This window comes from Silurus meridionalis, chromosome 18 (assembly GCF_014805685.1).
Source record: "Silurus meridionalis isolate SWU-2019-XX chromosome 18, ASM1480568v1, whole genome shotgun sequence".
NCBI classification, from domain to species: Eukaryota; Metazoa; Chordata; class Actinopteri; order Siluriformes; family Siluridae; genus Silurus; species Silurus meridionalis.
Genome location: NC_060901.1, coordinates 15,238,759 through 15,257,323, shown reverse-complemented (window position 1 = coordinate 15,257,323; position 18,565 = coordinate 15,238,759). Strand labels below are relative to the sequence as shown.

Here is an 18,565-nt window from a genome sequence, read left to right as displayed (position 1 = left end):
GGAAAAAACGCCGGCCTTTGTCACCGCATCGCTTCCGCGCGACATGACGTCAGCGGCCCTCGACGTCATGTCGCACACCACGCGACACTTCGGAGACAAGATGGCGGCGGCGGCGGCGGTGTCGGTGTCCGATCCGTGAGATCAGATCGGTTAGAAAGGAAAAGATAGAGAGAAAGAAAGAGAGAACGGGTATGTACAAAAAAAATGTCCTCTTATTTTAGAAATAAAAAAACAAGGGAATTATAGCGGGCGTCAGCTGCTGCTGGTGAAGAGAGAAATACAGTCACAATCAGCCTTTAATCCGAAAACCTCCAAGATCAGAGTTAGCGCCAGTTAATACCCGGGAGGAGGAGGATGGTGGTGGTGGTGGTGGTGGTGGTGGTGGTGGTGGTGGTTGTGGTGGTGGTGATGATGATGATGATTGTGATGATTGTGATGATTGTTGTGAGTTAGCCGCTCGCTAACTTTAATACAACCCGGCAGGTTATAAAGACGTCTAGCTCAAAGCAACCCCCAAAAACACCATAGAAGTGTGCAGTGTTTTAACTGATCACAGATCACCATGAGCTCCAGTCTCACCGACAACACTGTTAGTGTTTATTCATCATCATCATCATCATCATCACCTTCATCATCATCATCACCATCATCATCATTACGGGAAAAAACTGCGCTCCATTCTCCACTCCTTCACTCTGACAATCAGAATCAATTCAGTTCAATTATTCTGCAATGGATATTGTATCAAAAATCTTTACACATATATAGAGGTTATAAAGTTATAAGTTTAGCGCCTATAAGTATGTTCCTATCATTGTTTATGTTTATGTTCCTATCACAAGTTTATCCCTAATGAGTGAGCCAGTGGCAAATGTTGTGTGGAAAAACTCCTGACTATTGAAGTGTACTGTTCAGGGATAGAAGCTCAGATACAGAACTGTTCGGACAAATCTGCAGGCCTGAGCCATTGTGGTAGACTGTTGATATTAATTACAAGTCTAAATCCATCCTTAAGTTCTTGAGTTGCTCAGGAACTTCATATATCTTTAGGCTGTTGATGTGGAACCTTCATGATCTGCACAGATTATTGAAAAAACTAAATCAAAGAGGTAGGGTGTCGGGAGGAATCTTGTAGATCCGGAATAAGAAGGTCATCACTGGATCACTAGATCACTGTTTACGGAGGTGTTTGGATGTAAATGAAGAAGTCTGTTTTCAGGAATTCGTAGTAAGCAGCATGGAAATGTAGCTGCCTCCTGTTTGGACTGACGGTTGGGTATCGTTTCACCACCGAACTCAAATGCACAAACTTGTCAGCGTGATTTGAATGCACTGCGACGGCTATTTTAAATCCTATATCACTTTCGAAGCTGTCTATTTTAAGGTGATGGGTTGTTGTTGTTGTTGTTGTTTATTGGAGAGTAAGCAGATGATCGAGCCTGGTGTTTTCCCAACCCGAGATTCTTGCGCTGTAAGACGACTACATTGGGGTCACTTCCTGAACACTTATTACTACCTGATGGAATGCGTTTATGCCAAGATTTATCTCAAAACCTGATGCAATATAAAGAGGGTCTCTATAACTATGGGTGGAAACTTCAGTCTTTCCTCCAACTCCTCACTTCCTCCAGGGTATATCCTGTACCACATACACTTCATCTTTTTTATTTCTATACACACACTGCACATATGCACCGTCCACCTCAAAGCTTTGATTGAACCCCCCCTCTCTGGTCTAAAGTAAACGACGCTCTCAACCTTTATACCAACAAGTCCCTCCCCCTCCACGTGCCGATTGGTTAAATCAAAGGCAAGTATTAACGGCGAGGCCACTTCCTGGCCAATAGCAGTGCAGGAAAGGGAACCTTTAGCTAATATGGAGTTAGGATTGTCAGAAGCGAGAGGGAAAAAATGTCAGCGCACAACCTTTATTAAACATACGTAGAACGTACACGTAAAAGAAAAGATTTCAGGAGTAATCTTGGTAACTAGTTAACAAGCCATGTGCCGAGTTCATCATTAGCACTATGATCATGGGTTATACGCCTTTTGTGTGTGTCAAGTCAAGAAGCTTTTATCGTCATTTCAACCAAATAAAGCCGACACAGTACACAGTGAACCGAAACAACGTTCCTCCAGAACCCTGGTGCTACATAAACAACATCAAGCTACATAACAGAAAACACAGAGCTAAGGACTAGAAAGTGTGTGTAAGGACACTAGTGTCCAAAAAATCCAAAAAAGCTGGGACACTGTGTAAAATGTAAATAAAACCATAAAGCAATGACCTTATTCACAACAGAACAAAGAAAACATATTCAATGTTTAAACTGAGATTATATACCATTTTAAGAGGAAAAAAAATAAGGCCATTTTAAATTTGATCACTGCAGCAGGCCTCAAAAAAAAGTTGGGACAAGGCCATGTTTATCCTGTACAGCATCACGTCTTCTGTCCGTATACGTCTGGGAACTGAGGAGACTAGTTGCTGAAGTTTTGGAAGAGGAATGTAGTCAAATTTAAAAGACTTTATTTCCTCCTCAAAATGTTTTTACAATGTATTTTTGGTTGTATTGTGAATAGAATGTCATCAAATGCAAATAATTTCAATTGGTGTGTGTGTGTGTGTGTGTGTGTGTGTGTGTGTGTGTGTGTGTTTATATATATCACAGTAGGCGTTTGAGATTACGCGGGTTGCATGAACAGTTCTGCATTTAAGGCCCTACCACTGAACTTTACACCTCAACAGTGATGAACTGTAATCAATGGACATTCAGGGCCACCCACATGAGGACAGGTTCCTTTTAGAGTCTGGTTTCTCTCAAAGTATCTTCCTCTTACAATCTCAGGGGGTTTTTCCTCTTCACAGTTGCTACTGGCTCACTCATTAGGGATAAACATATAAGGAACAAATTTATTGGCACTAAACTTGTACATTGTTTTATACAATTTTATAACCTCTTTATCTCTATAAAGCTGCTTTGGAACAATGTCTTGAATTCTTGGCTGAATTTTACAGTGTGCCTGAAAAGTCCTCTCTGTTTCTTTGTAAACACACAGCGTGTGGTGGGATGGGATGTACCCGCATGTGTGGTTTTTAGTGTTTTCTTAAAGTACAAGCTCTGATCACGGACCTGGATTAGCTGGTTTTCACCAAGACGAGATAAAAACACGGCAACATTTCCGAGGTGGTATCAAGAAGTTTGGAGACTAGCTTTGTTTACAAGAAAGTACTTTTATTTATCTATGTTTACTCACTATCACCTTCAGCGCTCACAGCCTTCCTGCCACTTCTGGTATGTGTCCTGGAAATTTTGGAAGCATGACCAGCACGTTCTGCGATTCGAGTCAAAAAGGCGACCCTCAAGCTAAATCTTCATCTTTGGGAAGAGGGTGAAGTCCGCAGGAGCCAAATCTGATGAGTAGAGTGGGTGCGGAAGTCAGATCGTGTTGTCTCACGTGCTGAGAATCGCAGACGTGGTCAGAATAGCACCAGTTGCACAGCTCCCGATATACACACGACAATGTCTTTTTGCATACTGACTTATGAAAGTCGGTGCTCCCATCTATGGATGTCCCACCTCGTATATAGGACTTGCCATTGAGTCTTAATCCTGGCTTTTAAAGAGGTTCCTTTAAGTGCTTAACTTCATGTGTTTGACCTCGGAGTTTGAATCTGACCCATGTCTTTTTTCTGTCCTGCCCCATCAGATGAAGCATGGCCTGGCAGGAGGTAGAAGTGCTGCCGACTGCCTTCGCCACGGTCATGTGAAGAGTGCGTGTGAGCGACCGGGATGGACAAGTGTAAGCACGTGGGTCGACTGAGGCTCGCACAGGACCACTCGATCCTGAACCCACAGAAATGGCACTGTGTGGACTGCAACACCACCGAGTCGGTGTGGGCGTGCCTCAGCTGCTCGCACGTGGCCTGCGGACGCTACATCGAGGAGCATGCGCTTCAGCACTTCAAGGTAAAACGTGCTTACCGGCAAAGTGTAAATGGTGTCATTCAACTAACAAACACACACACAATTGATGATTCTACCGATTATTCTATGTATTAATCTAGTAATCTGATAATCCAATACTAAATATACAAGAGAAAAAAAGACGGGTGTCTTAAAATGAACTTCATTTGTTTTTATAAAAAAAAAAATTATTGCGGAGTTTGCACACAAGAATATCTGTAAAAAATAAACCCATTCAAAAAAATCATAAATAAAAATATAAAAATCTATTTCAAATTTTGGTAACCGCACTGTGGTGGGGGGGAAAAAACACTCCTTGAAAAAATTTCAAGGTGAAATAAAGACATTAATTCAAACTGAAACAAAAAGTAACACTCCAAATAAATCCAAACAGTTACATCTAAAATAAATGTAAAAAATACACTTTAAACAAACAACACATAATTCAACTTTAGAGGCCGCTGTCGTACTGGAGAACGCAATCAGTATGGATTGTTGTCAATAGTTCCAGCAATTAACTGATGAATCGGTCAGCCTCTTTTATACACGGTCACACTGTTTTCTTTGTTTTAGTTTGAAATGATTTCAAACTTGGGAAACTTTCTGACATAAATTTTTTTTGGCCCGAATCTTCTCCTCACCCCTCGCTGTTTTCTCCCTGTTTCCTTCATTTTTCCTTCTTGTATGGAAGCAGGTTTCTGCCACATAAAAAAAAAAAAAGTTGAAACATAATTTCTTGTGCATCCACCGGTAACCATGTTGTCGGCCTGAAGTTGTAAAGGCTTAGTTTTATATCATGCGATTCTCTTGATCGTAGACTATTTAATTTTCAATGTGTAAAGCTTTCTGGCACTGAAGAGGGGGTGACTCTGCCTGACTGGCTCTTGGAATTGCGATTAATAAAGTCAGAATTTCCAAAGTGGTATCAAGAGGTTTGGAGACTAGCTCTGTTTACAAGAAAGTACAAGAAAGAATTGTGATAAATAAAGTCAGAATTACAAAAAAATGTCAGAATTATGAGAAAAAGCGGCTTCCATTTTGTTTACCTGTCCAGAGCAGTCCAGAGTTTAGTGGGTGGTGCGTCAGTAATAATGGTCCGTGGGAGAAACCGTGATCCGTATGTAGTTAAATGGACTAAACGACACATTGAGGCAAATAATTTGCCTTGGTGCATTTCTGTATTCTAATTACTCAAGGAATTGTTTCAGCCCCAGTTAATTCTCATATGGAAGTTTTTCAGTCTTAAAAATGTATGAAATTTTATAACCCGTATCCGGAGCGACTTACATTTATACCATTCTCGCAACTGAGCAGCTATAGGGGTTAAGGGCCTTGTTTAGGGGCCCATGAGTGGCACCTTGGTGTTGTGATTTGACCTCATGACCTTCAGATCCAAAGTCCAATGCCTTAACCACTAAGATACCACCTCCTTTCATATTCTCCTTTTCAAATTTGAATTTCATGAGATTAAGATTTTTCCTTGTGTTGTCCTATAGGAGCAACGCCACCCTCTGGCCTTGGAGGTGAATGAACTGTACGTGTTCTGCTACCTGTGTGACGACTATGTGTTGAACGACAACGCGACAGGTGACCTGAAGCTGCTGCGTGGCACTCTGGGCGCCATCAAGAGCCAGCGCTATGAGGTGACGACACGCAGCGGTCGAACCCTGCGTTCCGGAGCGGCGCAGCTGGAGCACGGAAACGCGCAGGAGCTGCAGCTGCGTGGCGAAGACCGCATGTTTACAGCACTGTGGCACCGGCGCAGAGCGCTCATGAGCCGGGCATTCCGCACCTGGTTCGGCCACACGGAGCGTGGCAGGAGGTTCCTGGAGGAGGAGCGGCTGCGCGAGGAGGAGGAGGAACGCCGAAGGGAGGCGCGCGAGAGGAGACGGACGCTGAAACGGCAGCTCCAGGAAGAGCTTGAGAGCGCACCACCGCGGAAAAGCAGCCGCATCCGGAAGCAAAGCCAAAAAGCAGTAGCTGCCGCATCCTTAAGGGACAGGAAACGGATCCGACACAATCCGCCTGGCTCCTCGAATGTTAGGACTCGAAAAGACAAAGCACCTCAGAGACGGTCGGCCGCCTCAGCCAAGACCAATCAGACTCCGGTTTCGCCTGCCAAAACTGGCGACTCCCCCATTAAGAGGCGGCCCACGGTTACGCCAGGCGTGACCGGTTTAAGGAATCTCGGCAACACCTGCTACATGAACTCAATACTGCAGGTTCTGAGTCACCTACACGTGTTTCGGGAATGTTTTCTTAGACTGGATCTGAACCAGGCCCTGGAGCTGCTGGCGTCTGCCGTTAGCCGAAAGCTGGGGCTCTCGGTTCAGCATGGCACTCAGCCCAAAGCCCCAGGTCAGGGGTCGGGACTTAGCGGTGGAGCCTCACGCTCACGCAACATGGAGCTAATCCAACCCAAAGAGCCCAGCTCCAAGCACATCTCCCTCTGTCATGAGCTACACACACTCTTCCAGGTACACACTTCATGCATAACAAATTACAAGCCCGTGTGGTGTTTTAAAAATTTCACAAAGCTGCTTCTTTGTCCATATGAGTGTCCATCTGGTGTTAGTCTTTATGGTGCCATATAGCGATCCAGTTAAACACGGCATTACTATTTAACAGCACAATTTGCACAACAAGCCAATATAAGTGCTTATTATAATGTCACTTTAACAGTGAGTATGATTTAAATTTTACTTTCTGGGACCAAATTATTGAATATCCTTTAAGAACCGTGACGTTTTGACTTGGTCGATACAGCTTATACATTAGAGGTCAACCGGTTAGTTTTTCTGATAACCGATTAATCAACCAGTTTTAAAATTCTTCTTCTTCTTCTTTTGGCTGCTCCTATTAGGGGTCATCCATCTTCATACCCCCCTGTCCTCTACTTCTGCCTCAAACCAACTACCTGCATGTCTTCCCTCACCACATCCATAAAGCTCCTCCTTGGTCTTCCTTTTTTCCTCCTTCCTGGCAGCTCCATCCTCAGCATTCTTCTTCCCATATACCCCATGTCCCTCCTCTGCACATGTCCAAACCATCTCCCTGACCTTGTCTTCAAAACGTCCTACATAAGCTGTCCCTCTAATAAATCTCAACATCTTGACCCCAGGTACCTGAACTCCTCCACCTTCTCCACCTCTTCTTCCTGCAACTGCACCACTTCACTGCCCTCCCTTTCATTCACACACACGTACTCTGTCTTACTCCTACTGACTTTTATTCCCAATATCTCAAGCCTGTACCTCCAGCTCTTCAGGCTCTTCTCATCCTGCTCCCTAATCTCACCCCAAATAACAATATCATCCGCAAACATCATAGTCCACAGAGACTCCTGTCTGACCTCGTCTGCCAACCTGTCCATCACCACTGCAAAGGGCTCAGAGCTGATCCTTGATGCAGTCCAACTTCCACCTTGAACCAGTCTGTCGTTTCTACTGCTGTGACACTGTCCTCAAACATGTCCTGCATCACCCTCATATACTTCTGACAAACCTGACTTCCTCACACAATACCACAACTCCTCTCTCAGCACCCTGTTGTACGCTTTCTCTAAATCCAGGGTTAAATACACAATGCAACTCCTTCTGACCTTCTCTATACTTTTCTAACATTCTCAAAGCAAATAATGCGTCTTCCTCGGCAAAAAAACATAATGTTGCTCACAGATGGTCACCTCTTCTCAGAGCCTGGCTTCCACTACTCTTTCACATATCTTCATGGTGTGACTGATCAACTTTATTCCCCTGTGCTTACTGCAGGTCTGCACATCTCCCTTATTCTTAAAGATAGGTAACAGCACACTCCTTCTCCATTCCTCAGTCATCTTCTCACCTTCCAGAATCTTGTTAATCAATCTTGTTAAAAACTCAACTGCCATCTCTACTAAACATCTCCAGGCGGTATGTCATCTAGTCCAACCGACTTTCCACTCTTCACCTTCTTAGTCATTGCTTTCACTTCCTCCCTACTAATTCTATTCACTTTCTGCTTCACCATCTCCACACCATCCAACCTTCTCTTTCTCTTATTTTCCTCATTCATCAGCTGCTAAAAATACTTCCTCCATCTTCTCAACACACTCTCCTAACTAGTCAGCACATTTCCATCTTCATCCTTTATTGCTCTAACTTGCAGCACATCCTTCCCAGCTCGGTCCCTCTGCCTGGCCAATCTGTATAAATCTTTTTCTCCTTCCTTAGTGTCCAACTTCTCATACAGCTCTTCATATGCCGTTACCTTGGCTTTAACCACATTCCTCTTTACTTACTGCCTCATCTTCTTGTACTCCTGCCTACTTTTCTCATCACTTTGTCTATCCCAATCCTGTTTCGCCAACCTCTTTCTTCTTATGTTCTCCTGCACTTCCTCATTCCACCATGTCTTTTTGTCTTCCTTTTTATTTCCATGTCACACCCAGTACCTTTCTAGCTGTCTTCTTTATCACTTCTGCAGTAGTTGCCCAATCATCCAGCACCTCTTCACCACCACCGAGCCCCTGTCTGACCTTTTCAAATCTCACACTACAGTCTTCCGCCTTTAGTTTCCACCATTTTATTCTTCTTTCAGTCCTCACTCTCCTCCTCTTCTTCTTCACCTCCAAAACCATCCTACAGACCAGCATCTGATGCTGTTTATCTACACTGTCCCCTACTAACACGTTACAGTATCCAATCTCCTTCAGGTTTCATCTCCTACATAGAACATAGTCCACCTGTGTGCACCTTCCTCCACTCTTATACGTCACCCTATGTTCCTCCTTCTTCTTAAAATAAGTTTTTACCACTTCCATTTCCATCCTTTTAGCAAAATCTTCCACCATCTTCCCTTCCACATTCCTCTCCTTCAGGCCATACCTACCCATCACCTCCTCATCACCTCTGTCCCCTTCACCAACATGCCCATTGAAATCTTCCCTAATCACCAATCTATCATTCCTAGGTACACCTTCCAACACTTCATCTAACTCACTCCTGAATTCCTCCTTCTCCTCCATCGTACAGTCCATTTGTGGAGCATAAGAACTAAAGGCATTTATCATCACCCCTTCAACTTCCAGCTTTGCGTTCATCACTTTATCAAAAACTTTCTTCACCTCCCCTACACACTTACTATACTCTTTCTTCAGGATCACCCCTACACCATTTCTCTTTCTATCCACGCCATGAAAGAACAGTTTAAACCCACCTCGAATGTTTCTGGCCCTACTCCCTTTACACTTGTGTCTCCTGAAGGCACAAACTTTCTCTGCTCTATCATATCAGCTACCTCTCTCCCTTTACCAGTCATAGTACCAACATTTAATGTTTCCACCTGAAACTCCACTCTCCTCCACTTCTAATTTTCTTGCTGTCTCTGTAGACATCTTCCTCCTCTCCTTCTCCTCCTTTGGCCAACAGTAGCCCAATTTCCACCGGTACCCTGTTGGCTAACAATACCTGTGGCAGTCGTTGGTAACCCGGGCCTCGACCAATCCTGTATGAAATTCTGATTCGTGATCTGCATATTTAATTTGGCACATGTTTTACACTGGATGCCCTTCCTAACTCAACCCTTCCCGCTTGGGACAAGAGTGCACTGGCTTGTGCAACCCTAATTACTAATGGTTGTGAGTTTTTGAAATGGATACTGGAAAAAAAATAATAATAAAATTTTAAGGTAAAATAAAGACATTAATTCAAACTTAAACAAAAAGTAACACTCCAAATAAATCCAAACAGTTACATCTAAAATATATTAAAAAAAAAAAGACACTTTAAACAAACACACATGATTCGACTGTAGAGGCCGCTGTCGTACTGCATAACGCAACCCGGAAAAACTATTAGTATGTTTTTTTGCCAATAGTTCCAACAATCAACTGATGAATCGGTCAACCTCTTTTATACACAGTCCTTGTGTCTCATCAGATACAATTTCATAGAGCAATGAAAGGCAAGAAAGATGCAGTTGTATAAGACACAGTTATAGAGAGACTGGTGCACAATCACTCTCACTTTCACTCGTTATTTTGTCCTAAGGAAGAAACCCGGCAGATTTGGCTTCTGTGATTACTCTTACATGTTGCTCGTGTCTAACCACGGACAAGAGGAAATCGGCATGGCAAATTTACCGCCATTAATAAAAAAAGAATTAAAAAATGTATTGAAAGATTTTACACACACAAAGTTTTTGAAATAGCTATTACCCCATCTGATTGCTTAATTGGTCTTAAAACAATTTACCAGTAGTGTGTGTATGTGGCAATTATACCACCTGATTCTTTCATTCCTAATGCTTTCAGTTAAAAAATCCATATGAAATGTCTTTCATATGGATCTAAGTTTTCATATGGATCTAAGTTTACCAAGTTCTCTTTCGCAACATAAAGCAGTTGCTTTTGTAATAATTGGATTTAAGTCTATCAAGTAGAACACTTTTAACAATGGACATTGTCCCAATGCAGCTTTACAGAGATGAAGAGGTTATAAAGTTGGAGTGTATAATAGAGCTGAAACAACTAATCGATAAAATCAATAATAATCAATTAGTTGGGCTGCTCAAGTTACGGGGTAGCGGCAAGATAACAGCCACCTGTGAAAATAGTGGAAAATACAGGGTCAACCGGCAGCAGGAAAAATGATTAAACGCAAGGCATGGGAGCATTTTATATTAAACGCAAAAAAAAACTGTACCTGGAAGTTATGCAAATTGGAGCTTGTGTGGGATGAAAGTACCACAGTAATGCACATGAAAAGAAAACACTTTGGTTTAACCGATGAAGGCAAAAGAAGCAAATCAGCACTGTAAGCAAAAACTGTAGAATCCTCATCATGTGAAAATGGTATATTTTAATGAAATGCTTTTGTGTAAACTGTTTGCTAACTTTGGGAAAGTCGCACTGGATCTTTTCGACATCATGATGGATTCAATTGAAACAGTGCGAACAAATACTAAATCTAAAAGCAGCAAATAACAGCAGCAGTAAACGATTACGTTTTAAAATTTGTCAACTTGCCATCTGCAAAAAACAATACAATAATCGTCTGATTAATCGAGTAACAAAATAATCGTTAGTTGCAGCCCTAGTGTAAAAGTCTAGTGGCTATAAGTTTGTTCCTTATCATTGCAAGTTTATCGATAATGGGTGGCAACTGTGGCAAAGAAAAACTCCCTGAGATGGCATGAGGAAGAAACCTTTAGAGAAACCAAACGCAAAAGTGAATCCATCCTCATCTGGCTGACACCGAGTGTCCATTCATTACAGTTCCATCATTGTTGAGGCTTTCTGTTGAGTAGTAGGCCCCAAAATGCAGAACTGTTTGTGCAAACTGGAGTCCTAAGTAGGGCTGCAAGTAATGATTATTTTGATAATCGATTAATCAGATAAATATTTTTTTCCAATTAATCTTATTTTAAGAAATTAAATAAAATGTTTTGCTTATTATAACTACATAAATCCCTAATTCAGGGTACTTATGTATAAAAGTGTACTTAAAAAAATGCAAAGCCACATATTGACTTTAACTATCTTTTATTTTGATATTTTAGGGCTTATAGTAGCTGCTTGTTGTAAAAAAAAAATGCAAGCAGGTGAAGCAGTTTGTGTAAATCAACATTTAAAATGTTTTTAATGATATTTGAATAAATATACAACTATTGAAAACAGCATTTTGAACATAGTAATGCTGCAGTAAATCACGTTTGAAAACAGTTTACAATTGTTGTAGACAAATGCGATAAAAAGAGAATGAAACGGAGCAAGCTAACAGGCTTAATTTTTTATTATTATTTTTTTATTTCTATATAGGAAAAAATATGCATTGTACAAATTTGTAATCAGTCTCTGAAAACCACAGCAGTGGGTAAAAAGTGATCTTTTACTTCTGCTATTATTTGCTGCTTTTAGATTTGATAATTTTTCTCACATGCTCGTGCATCACTGTGGTACTTCGATACCACACAAGCTCCGCTTTGCATAACTGGTAGGTTACAGTCTTCTTTGTTGCGTTTAATATAAAATGCTCTCATGACTTGGGACGCACAGTTTTTTCCTACTGCTGGTTGACCCTGCACTGTCCGCCATTTCACAAGCGGCTGTGTTATCTTGCGACCACAGTAAGCCGCAACTTCAGCAGCCCAACTAATCGATTGACAACGAATTAGTTGTTGCAGCCCTAATCCTAAACCACTGTTGATATCAATTACAGTGCAAATAATTGTGTGTTTAGGTGATGTGGTCAGGAAAGTGGGCTCTCGTGTCTCCGTTTGCGATGCTGCACTCAGTGTGGCAGTTGATCCCTGCGTTTCGAGGCTACGCTCAGCAGGATGCGCAGGAGTTCCTCTGTGAGCTCCTAGACAAAGTGCAACGTGAGCTTGAGCGAACCGGGACCCTCACACCAGCCACTGTACCAGCCAACCAGAGACGCCTGATCAAACAGGTGCTCAGTGTGGTCAATACCATCTTTCATGGGCAGCTCCTGAGCCAGGTAGCAGCACAGACACACGCTCAGAGCGATTCTTGGATGTGTACGTTGCGTGTTATAATGCGTTTTTGTTTCTATTTTTCTAGGTGAGGTGTTTGGCATGTGATCATCGCTCCAACACAGTGGAGCCGTTCTGGGATCTGTCGTTAGAGTTCCCCGAACGTTACCACAACAACAGTAAGGATGCCGCGCAGGTGCCTTGTAGGTTGACAGAGATGCTGGCCAAGTTTACAGAGACTGAGGCTTTAGAAGGAGCCATTTACGCCTGTGACCACTGCAACAGTGAGAATTAGTTTAGTTCCAAAGTTTATTTAAATGAGTTGTCTATTAAATCGCTTTATCCTGCATTCACACCTTTTAATCGTGACATTTCTCAGATAAACGCAGACGGTTCTGCTCCAAGCAAGTGGTCCTGACAGAAGCTCAGAAGCAGCTGGTGGTCTACAAACTGCCTCATGTCTTACGGCTACACCTGAAACGGTTCAGGTATATAAACACACACACAGATTAGTATAAAAGTGCGTGGCGTGTGTTAACGTGTGTTTTGCTTGTGCACGTGGCTAGGTGGTCCGGTCGTAATCACAGGGAGAAGATCGGCGTCCACGTCAAGTTCAAGCAGGAGCTGAACATGGAGCCATACTGCTGCAAAGAATCTGCCTCCAACACATCACTCCACCATCAACACTTTCTCTACCAGCTCTCTGCTGTCGTCATGCACCACGGGAAGGGCTTCGGCTCAGGGCATTACACCGCCTTCTGTTACAACACCGAAGGAGGTAAGGGACTGAAATAAATATATATATATATATATATATATATATATATATATATATATATATATATATATATATATAAATTAAAAAAACGCAACACATTTATTCACGACGTGATTTCTTTACTCAGATATATATATAAAATAAAATTAACTCCACCCAAAAATCATTTCTAATCACTAAACGTTTCTTTTACTGATGCAAATCAAGCACCAAAATCCTCCATGAAGCACACATCCGGCAATTAAAACCGTCCGTGTGGAAACATAGAAAGAAAAAAAAAGTTCATTTTGGTGTCCTGATCATTTACATGATTTGAAAGACCATAATTACTTTAAAACATTTAAAAGAATATTTTATCTTCATGCTCTATATTGAGTTTGGTTTCACTTATAATAAACATACATTTGCACAAAGCAATCCATATTTGTTCATGCCCATGTTGGTTACAGTATTAAAAACTCAAAGTATTAAGGTACATTTAGAACAAATAAAAATGGGCGATTGCGTTGCATTCTATCACGATTAGATATTTTAATCGATTGACAGCCATTGCTTGTTTTTTTTTTTTTTTATTAACACAGTTTATTATTAACATTTATTAATAAAATCTAATAAATCAAATTAATGCAGTACACGTTTATTTTACTGATTCGATCGAGATTAGATTGGCACAAATTAAATTGATTAAATAAAATCTTAATAAAGGGGGGGATTTATTATTAAATAATTTACATTTGTTAGACCCCATTTGAGTAATACAGATGTGTATATAAATGTGTAATATTTAATTTTCAAAAGACATGTTCTACTTATTTCAGCATACTTTAACAAATGTCTTCATTTAAGAAACATGCAAGGTATTTATTTATTTAAGAATTATTTATTTATTTATAGATTTATTCATAAATGAATTAATTCCATCCATTCTTCATTCATTTACTCCCTGGATATTTTGTGAGGAATTTCCCCTTTTAAGAAAGACTGTAAAAACGTTGGCGATGACGGAAGGCAGCAGCGATTTCACACATGCACAAAACAAAACAATGTTTCCAGTATGGAGTGAGGAGCCGCACTTGCACTCAAAGTGACGGAGACTAAACAAACTTAATATGTTCGTGAGGGAACTCAGATTTTAATAACTATGTTTTGCACGTAAACAGGTTTGCATTCATTTATCCATTGATGAATTGATTAAATAGCACAAAATACGTTTCACTTATTTTAATTGCCCTTATGGTCAAATTTAAGGATACAAATGGCTTTCCAAGATAAAATGTGTTTTGTTACCTTTTGTTTGTAAAATATTCTCTCTCCGGCCGCAATAAACGAAAAAACACGATAAACTGACACCACCCCAAAAACCCTATTTTATACATAAATATACAGTGTATATTTACGGTACAGGATTGTATACAGTATTAACATTTTACTTCATTTTATGATTAATAATTATATTTTGAGCATAAATTTCATTATTTCAACATAAAACTTCATAAAAACAGTTCCCTATAAGTTTTTTGGTCTCTGGTGTTATCCGCGAGAGACCGGGAAAAATCAGCCAAACTAATTAGTTACAGTGAGGAAAATAAGTATTTGAACACCCTGCTATTTTGCAAGTTCTCCCACTTAGAAATCATGGAGGGGTCTGAAATTGTCATCGTAGGTGCATGCAGAGACATAATCTACAAAAAAAATCCAGAAATCACAATGTATGATTTTTTAACTATTTATTTGTATGATACAGCTGCAAATAAGTATTCGAACACCTGTCTATCAGCTAGAATTCTGACCCTCAAAGACCTGTTAGTCTGCCTTTAAAATGTCCACCTCCACTACATTTATTATCCTAAATTAGATGCACCTGTTTGAGGTCGTTAGCTGCATAAAGACACCTGTCCACCCCATACAATCAGTAAGAAACCAACTACTAACATGGCCAAGACCAAAGAGCTGTCCAAAGACACTAGAGACAAAATTTTACACCTCCACAAGGCTGGAAAGGGCTATGGAAAAATTGCCAAGCAGCTTGGTGAAAAAAGGTCCACTGTTGGAGCAATCATTAGAAAATGGAAGAAGCTAAACATGACTGTCAATCTCCCTCGTGCTGGGGCTCCATGCAAGAGCTCACCTCGTGGGGTCTTAATGATCCTATGGAAGGTGAGAAATCAGCCCAGAACTAAACGGGAGGAGCTGGTCAGTGACCTGAAAAGAGCTGGGACCACGGTTTCCAAGGTTACTGTTGGTAATACACTAAGACGTCATGGTTTGAAATCATGCATGGCACGGAAGGTTCCCCTGCTTAAACCAGCACATGTTCAGGCATGTCTTAAGTTTGCCAATGACCATTTGGATGATCCAGAGGAGTCATGGGAGAAAGTCATGTGGTCAGATGAGACCAAAATAGAACTTTTGGGTCATAATTCCACTAAACGTGTTTGGAGGAAGAAGAATGATGAGTACCATCCCAAGAACACCATCCCTACTGTGAAGCATGGGGGTGGTAGCATCATGCTTTGGGGGTGTTTTTCTGCACATTGGACAGGGCGACTGCACTGTATTAAGGAGAGGATGACCGGGGCCATGTATTGCGAGATTTTGGGGAACAACCTCCTTCCCTCAGTTAGAGCATTGAAGATGGGTCGAGGCTGGGTCTTGCAACATGACCCGAAGCACCCAGCCAGGATAACCAAGGAGTGGCTCTGTAAGAAGCATATCAAGGTTCTGGCATGGCCTAGCCAGTCTCCAGACCTAAACCCAATAGAGAATCTTTGGAGGGAGCTCAAACTCCGTGTTTCTCAGCGACAGGCCAGAAACCTGACTGATCTAGAGAAGATGTGTGGAGGAGGAGTGGGCCAAAATCCCTCCTCCAGTGTGTGCAAACCTGGTGAAAAACTACAGGAAACGTTTGACCTCTGTAATTGCAAACAAAGGCTACTGTACCAAATATTAACATTGACTTTCTCAGGTGTTCAAATACTTATTTGCAGCTGTATCATACAAATAAATAGTTAAAAAATCATACATTGTGATTTCTGGATATTTTTTTTTTTAGATTATGTCTCTCACAGTGGACATGCACCTACGATGACAATTTCAGACCCCTCCATGATTTCTAAGTGGGAGAACTTGCAAAATATCAGGGTGTTGAAATACTTATTTTCCTCACTGTATGTGGCAAATGCGATTCTGCTATGAACCAGGGGCGCCAGATTCAAACCCGGTAAAGCGGGGGATTAATCTACAACAATTGTACAATAAAAAAGGGTAACAAAAAGCTAGATAATCGATTACAATAAAAAAAAAGAATAGTGCAATCAATGCTATATAATTAAAAAAATTTTAAAAAGCTGAGCAAAAAGACCCTAAGTGAAAAGTCAGCTATAATATATAGAGCAATCTTGAGCCTAAAAGGAAACACATGGTCATTATACTGAGGCATATTGTGCTGCTGCTCTTCAGTACCAAGTTCTCTGTTCGATTAAATTGTCACATTTTGTGTGTTTGCAGGATTTTGGGTGCACTGTAACGACTCGAAGCTGAGTGTGTGCGCAGTGGAGGAGGTGTGCAAGGCACAGGCCTACATTCTGTTCTACACCCAGAGGAACTCTCAGGACAAAGGCAAAGCCAGCAACCTTTGACCCGTACTTAGCAGCCAGAGACATTGTATTGTATACTCATGTCGATATGGGTTACAGCCGAGTCTGTGTGTTTATCTGACACTGCATGAGCGTGACTCACACTCATGCCTTACACAGATGGCGGGCAGTAGGCACTCTTGCTGTGTGTGTGTATGTGTGTGTGTGTGTGTATATGTCTGTGTGTGTGTGTGTGTGTGCGCGTTTGTGTGTAAAAGAGATCAGTCCTGGCCAGAAGCATTAATGTGGCTCTGTATAAAAAGGAGGGATTTTATCATTTCTCAGTTTGGATGCCCACAAACCAAAGTAGAAAAACAAACCTGAATGTTGACTGTTCCCTGATTTTACCCTTAAAAAGGGACGGATGACACGACTGTGATTTCATAGTAATAGTACGTTGTGTGTGTGTGGGAGTGTATGAGTGAGTGTGTAAATCAGGTTTTTTGTTTTTTTTATCTTTTTTTTAAGTTCACTTCAAAGTGCCCTGTTGATTTTTTTCCTCAAGGTTAAGTTTCTTAAGGCTCTTCTAGTGTTCCCAGCTCCTTTAGGAACGTGATTTGAACAATTCAGGATTTTGTTCTGTTTGTTTAGACTTTCCCGAATGTACTTTTATATGCTGAATATTTGGTTAAAACAAGATTCCTTTTTTATTTTTGTAAAAAAGTAGATGAAAGAAAAAAAACAATGTTCTCACCAGCGAACACAACACACACATGCTGTATGTACAGTATCCACCTGTGCGTGCGCATCACAGAGAGTGCGTCTGTGCACACGAGAGTGTGTTCAGAGCGGATTGGACTCATACTGTGACTGTATTGTGGTTAACACATTCTCCGTGTAGGTGTGTGTTTGTTAGAACTGAGGTAATCTTGTCGTTACTTCACACACACACACTTGAATCTGCCTCTTTCCGGTCGGTTCCAGTTTGAGTTGCTGCACTCTTCAGCAGGTATAGATGTAAAACTATGCAAATTGTTACCTCAATTTATAGAGACAGTTACCTCAATAAATGAGACTATTTTTGCATTTTTCTAAAATATCACCCCAGGAGTATGTCTTTTTTTTTTTTTTTTATCTTGTCTATTATTTTTTGAGTCTTGCGTTCATCTGTCATGATGGATCCACAGCCAGGGTGAGTGAATTGTGAATTGAACACGAGTCGATTGCAATGGTCAATTTAGTTTAAGTCTGTTTGTTTCGGGTGTTTTTGAAGAACATGCGAAGAAACTTCAGATCGTAAGTAGGTTTAGGATTGTACCAGATACGAGCCTGTATCAAAAGGTTTCGAGTCTAGTTTTGTAACACGCCAGCAGGTGGCAGCACAAAGTTGCATGCACAGTCACAAGGAGCACTAACCTTTATAATTCAGTTTGCCAAAAGACATTATCCAGTGTACATTTGTAGCTGTGCAACTAGTGCTATACTGACCACGTGCGCACTTTCTCACCAAGCTCTCCTCATGAGTTTCTCACCGGAAACTTGATCTCACTTCTGCACCCACCCTATTGGTCACATTTGGCTCCTGTGGACTTCACCCTCTTCCCAAAGATAAAGATCCGGCTCAAAGGTCGCCGTTTTTGACACGAGTTCCAGCTCGAATCGCAGAAGGTGCTCAACACGCTTTGAAAAGAAGACATCCAGGACACCTCCCAGAATTAGCAGGAACGCTTGGAGTGCTGTATGGCTGTGCAAGGGGAATATTTTGGAGGTGA

The 18,565-nt window shown here is 41.3% G+C and overlaps 1 protein-coding gene across 1 annotated transcript; it reads left to right on the top strand.

The window, feature by feature from the left end:
* The first annotated feature begins 52 nt into the window (after positions 1–52).
* usp44 (ubiquitin specific peptidase 44) lies at positions 53–17,895 on the top strand. Its single transcript, XM_046873819.1, has 8 exons — positions 53–189; positions 3,712–3,971; positions 5,465–6,445; positions 12,188–12,445; positions 12,529–12,724; positions 12,820–12,928; positions 13,007–13,218; positions 16,726–17,895. The coding sequence occupies exons 2-8, from the start codon at positions 3,795–3,797 to the stop codon at positions 16,854–16,856; spliced, it is 2,064 nt and encodes a 687-aa protein (XP_046729775.1). The 5' UTR covers positions 53–189; positions 3,712–3,794; the 3' UTR covers positions 16,857–17,895.
* Positions 17,896–18,565: the final 670 nt, after the last annotated feature.

Coding starts and splice junctions, on each gene's coding strand:
- usp44 (XM_046873819.1), top strand. CDS start 3,795: ATGGACAAGTGTAAGCACGTGGGTCGACTGAGGCTCGCACAGGACCAC. Junction 12,446..12,528: donor ATGGGCAGCTCCTGAGCCAG/GTAGCAGCACAG, acceptor CTATTTTTCTAG/GTGAGGTGTTTGGCATGTGA. Junction 12,725..12,819: donor CGCCTGTGACCACTGCAACA/GTGAGAATTAGT, acceptor GACATTTCTCAG/ATAAACGCAGACGGTTCTGC.